Below are 4,776 nucleotides of genomic sequence, written 5' to 3'. Positions count from 1 at the left end.
CGTTCGTCATTAGTTCGCGTAAAAGTAGGCACAACAGGCGACAAGCTGCTAAGTAATCCCGCATCACATAGAAACGGGCAACCGGAGGGGGGAGGTCGGTGCTTGGCCACACAGCCAGTTGAGCCCACGCAAGTCGTAAGGAGCCTCCTCTCGGTTGCAGCGGCATAATGTGCAAGCAAAGTATATACACAGCCACACGCGCGCCCGTATTGAAATATCGTTTCCCGCGTTCAGTTCCAAACGAAGCAATTCCCGTAGAGACATTGTCTTGCATTGATTATACACATCTACAGTGCGCCATTTAATTATATTATACATATATTTACTCTTATATACTCATTAGTTAATATATACATATTATATATATATAATGGAAGGCGTCGGGAAAACTAGTGATTAATAGCCTCAAGAAGCAATAAAAGGTATTTTTAAAATTCAAACTCAGCACGTTTCAAACCTGAATGCAAATCCGCAAAACCGCCTGCGCAGCGAGCGAACGGTAAGTGGCACCGGTACCAGCGGGCAACCGCGAAACGCTTCACAAAGTTCATAAAAACGGCCGGCGGATTGATGAATGAAATCGATAGTCAACCATGAAAATGGGAAAACGCCCGAGTCGGTTGCGGACTGCCAATTTGCATTCGTCAGCCAAACGACGGTCCGGGGGTCGGTGGGGATCAACCCGGACCGGACGACTTACGCGTCACGCCCCGCCAAAGACGATGCTTGACCGCAATGTCCCCACCGCCCGAAAAAAAAATGCCGAAAAAAGGCTGTCCGGCTGTCCATTACAGTGGTGACAGTGAACAAATAGCAGCCGCCGCTGTGCACCGAGCAAACCCTCACAGCCGGCCCGGTGCGACTACAATAAATTAATAAACATAATGGTTGTCAAATTCATCAACATAAATTTTATAATTTCAATAATTTATGGACACCCAATGGCCGCTGGCGGTCGTCTCCGGTGTGGTGGCCCGCGACTGCAGGCGAATGCATTTTTGCGGTCCCCGGAACCCCGAAAAATATCGTCGTGATTTTTTGTGTGAAGTGGTCCAGCCAGCCCTCCCCCACCCTCGGGTGGACCCCCTCCCGGGTTGGGCCAGCGGCTTTTCGATAATTTAAACCCCTAGGCGACACTCGCCGACACCGACCACAATCCGTGCGCCGCAGCCGCGCGGATCTCCGAACGCACCAGTAATGTGCCCCCCCGAACACGATGTCATGTTTGCGTTCGTTGGCGGTTGTTCATATTTGAACACTCTCCGCTTAATGCTGTCACCCCGTTCGTCGGACGCCACCTGACCCCCGATATCCGCTCATGCATCCTTTCCATAATCCGTCGGTGAAGCCCCCGGCTCGATTGGTCATTTCGAGCAGTGGACCGTCGCATTGCCCGTCGCACCTTCCGTCACGTTCGTGATTTTATTTTTCCGACCTTCGATCCGACGTCATCGTCATCGGGTCGGAGCATCACCAGTGCGTCCCCCTCGAGCGCCGCTTGCAGAAGCCCCCCGCGGAGAGCTTGGACGCTGCAGGCTATGTTTTCGCTTCGTATAAAATTCTTCGATAGGATGCCATATTCGGCGGACACTGAGTGCCACCAGCACGTGGCACGCTGGCGGCCAGTCGAAGATTATGCGACGGTCGCCAGTGTGCCGCCGTTCGGAAAATAATCGGATTGGCTGTATGTTTATATGTGGCAAAGCGTCGATAACACTTACACTGCAGCATAAACTCTTCATCGGCAGTGTCGCATGTAATGTTTTAATAAGCTAATGTTTCTTTGTTTGAAATCAATTTGCGTTTAGCAATCATGTGTTCAAGAAACGAATACAGATGGATGCAAGAGCCACTGAACCATTTGCTTGTTGCTGTTTGTCTGTTCATCGATTTATGTGGTCTGTCTAATGTTGGTCTTTATGACAAAATTTGATTATTTGAAAACCATCGCTGCGATGGCTACGACTGTCTCGTATCTGTGTCTAGCAGAAGATAAAAGCCGTGAAAGACACACAAGCTCACCTCCGTTTCGGCCAGTATACGCAAAACGACCAACTCGGCACCGGTGACGAATACGTAAGACGCAATTTTAAGTAACATTTTTATGCACCCCCAAAACCCGCTCGTACAGCAACGCGAACCAAGAGCCATTCCGAAACGAAGCCCGACTCGGTTCACATGTGCGTTCACGTGCCACCGTGGCGCACGTGCTCCTGATGACAGTTGGCAAACTGCTGGCCATCGCGTCGCCACGTACGATCGTTCCACCAATTCCGGTTGCTGTGTGTGTAACAGTTGGAGGAAGGATAAAATTTATTTTCAAAACTCCCCAAACCAGGTCGGAACCGGGGGACCAACCGACCGAAGGCGAACCCAACACAAGCTCCAGCCGGAGCTGGTTCAGAGCGGGCGTTTAAAATAAGTCCATGTGATGGGTGAACACGACGGATGTTGATGTCATGGCAGACACTTAAAAAAACCAGAAGAACCGCGGGGATGTTTGTACCTTACATCTTATCTATTACTATATTCAAGTCAACAACGCCCTTACGGGCCACTTCACGCTTAGCGCCGGAGAAATCCAACGCCACTCCGGCACTAAGCCACTTTGCACGAAGCCAACTCGGGAAAGTCACAATAGTCCACCCGCGGGTTCCAGTGAAGCCCCGGCGGGCAGTCCTGTTGAAGTGGCACGCCGTACGGGTCGCAGATGTAGTACTTGGTGCAATCGATGGCGTGCGCAATGTAGACCATATGATCGGGATCGTACACGGGCGGACAGCCGTCGGCGGTTGCGGCAATTACGGTACTGCTGCTGCCGTCCTGCGGTACACACTGAGCTTCCGACGGGTAGTCACACTGTTTCCGCCGATCGTTCCATTCCAAACCGGGTGGGCATTTACTCGTCACTTCAAATCCATGACTGCAGATCACGAACTTATCGCAATCGGTCGGATGCGGCAGTAGTACGGGGGGCAGCAGGGGATCATCTCTCGGTGGACACCGGCCTTCGGCAAGCGCATTCGGTGCGAAAAGAACAACACAGACCCCAATAAACACTGACACTGGGAAAAGAAAATCGAAACGCTCATTAGATCACTAAATTCAATTTAAAACGCACAAAGCAACTACCTTTCATTGTGGAGCTAGGGTTAGGTATGGCGTGCGCGGAGTATACGCTATTCACTTGAGTCAATGGAGCTGAAATGATGCCAATATGCGGATTGCGTGTGCCTTTTTATGGGATCCATATCTGAGCAAACGATTCCCCGAAGTTATCAGCTTGAAAGTGAATCTAACTTTCAAACCACTTCAAAACTGTGGTTGAACAATCAGAGCGTCTGTATCGCTCGTGATTCATCGAATTCTTTAAATCAAGCATACAATATTTGCCATAATGATACGCGATACGCGTGAAAGTGGAGTGCATCCTCTTGGAAAGGCTTGGGAAACATCCCCCTTTGGGTCTTGAGCGATAGTTCCGCTGAATGGACATTTGATGAGTTCTACTAATAAGAGTTCTGTAGGCTTACAATGGAAATGGTTGTGGCTTACTAATAGGTAATTTGTTATCGCTAAGCTGAAACCAGAACTCGTAATCTGACGCCGGCCATGGGAATGAAAAATAAATCAGTACAAACCCTGCACTCCGTAGCCAACGGCAATTCCCTTGAAATGGCTTAATAGCGCAATGAGAATTAAAAATCCTAATTCGCTATTACAACATAATTCTCGCACTAAATTAATTAAGCTTTAGTCAACATGGGGCAGTACGCAAATTGGCCAATGACCAAGTAACTCCAGAGGTGGAGATGCTGCCAATTTATTCAATCCCTAGACGACAAAATGATTTTGTTACCTGTTTTTTTGCTTCTTTTGATCTCCTTGATCCGCATGGCGCTCTGACGACGGACCAGGCGCCCTTTACGCTGCTATTCTACGGACTGCCAAATTGGCCATTTGTTTAAAGTATCTCCATCAAAACCGAAGCAGACGAGTGTGTATCACACTGGAGAAGCGTAGCACGGTGCGACTTCCCCCAAGGCTAATCCCCCGCACGATTCATATTCATATTAGTGTAATCATCATGTTCACTCCCTAAAACTCAATCATTTTCAAGCAAGTGCGAAAATGGACGGACGGCCCCAGGAGCAAACCCTGGTGACAATTCTGGAAACACAGACATTTTCCAATAGGCATCGCCTCACATACGCACGCACACACACACATGCGCGCCGTTCATCGTAACGATTATGGTTATGAGGACAACGTTTATAAGCTCATACATACGTTCCCGGATCTCCTCTCCCGGGTCCGGGTGCGCAGTATACCACTTGGTGCATCGTGATGACACAGAAAGTTCCCCAAAAAGGTGCCCGGACGGAACAAAAGCCGAATGCGCGGCCGAGAACGTTGTTTCTACGTTGGGCGCTCCATCGAAACCGACCACGTTAGCTTCTCGTCCCCAAATCGGAGCCACAAATTGAAACCCTCCGTTGATACGAATCGTAAAACGGTGGGTTGGGTTTCCGTCATCGCTGCCTCCGGACATCGGGTGATGTGATATCATCACGCAAGCCAATCCTGTGCCAAAGGCCCTCCATCTGAACGATGTGTCAATGATGAGGAAACAGTGAAATCCTCACCCCGGCACAACAGAAAAGTAAGTGGCCAGTTGAAGTTTGTGACATAATATGTGTTCTTTATTTTATTTAAACGTAAATTTTTAACATGTTTTAAATGCTTGAACGCATACAACTGGAATGTAGATACAAT

At 49.0% G+C, this 4,776-nt stretch overlaps 1 protein-coding gene across 1 annotated transcript; it reads right to left on the bottom strand.

Annotated features, from left to right (window-relative positions):
• Positions 1–2,512: 2,512 nt before the first annotated feature.
• On the bottom strand, positions 2,513–3,217 carry LOC128267862 (peritrophin-1-like). The gene is made up of 2 exons (XM_053004809.1): positions 3,133–3,217; positions 2,513–3,065 (listed from the first exon to the last, which is right to left on the bottom strand). The coding sequence occupies exons 1-2, from the start codon at positions 3,137–3,139 to the stop codon at positions 2,599–2,601; spliced, it is 474 nt and encodes a 157-aa protein (XP_052860769.1). The 5' UTR covers positions 3,140–3,217; the 3' UTR covers positions 2,513–2,598.
• Positions 3,218–4,776: the final 1,559 nt, after the last annotated feature.

Source organism: Anopheles cruzii, chromosome 2 (assembly GCF_943734635.1).
Source record: "Anopheles cruzii chromosome 2, idAnoCruzAS_RS32_06, whole genome shotgun sequence".
Classification (NCBI taxonomy): Eukaryota; Metazoa; Arthropoda; class Insecta; order Diptera; family Culicidae; genus Anopheles; species Anopheles cruzii.
This window is presented reverse-complemented; position numbering and strand designations above follow the sequence as displayed.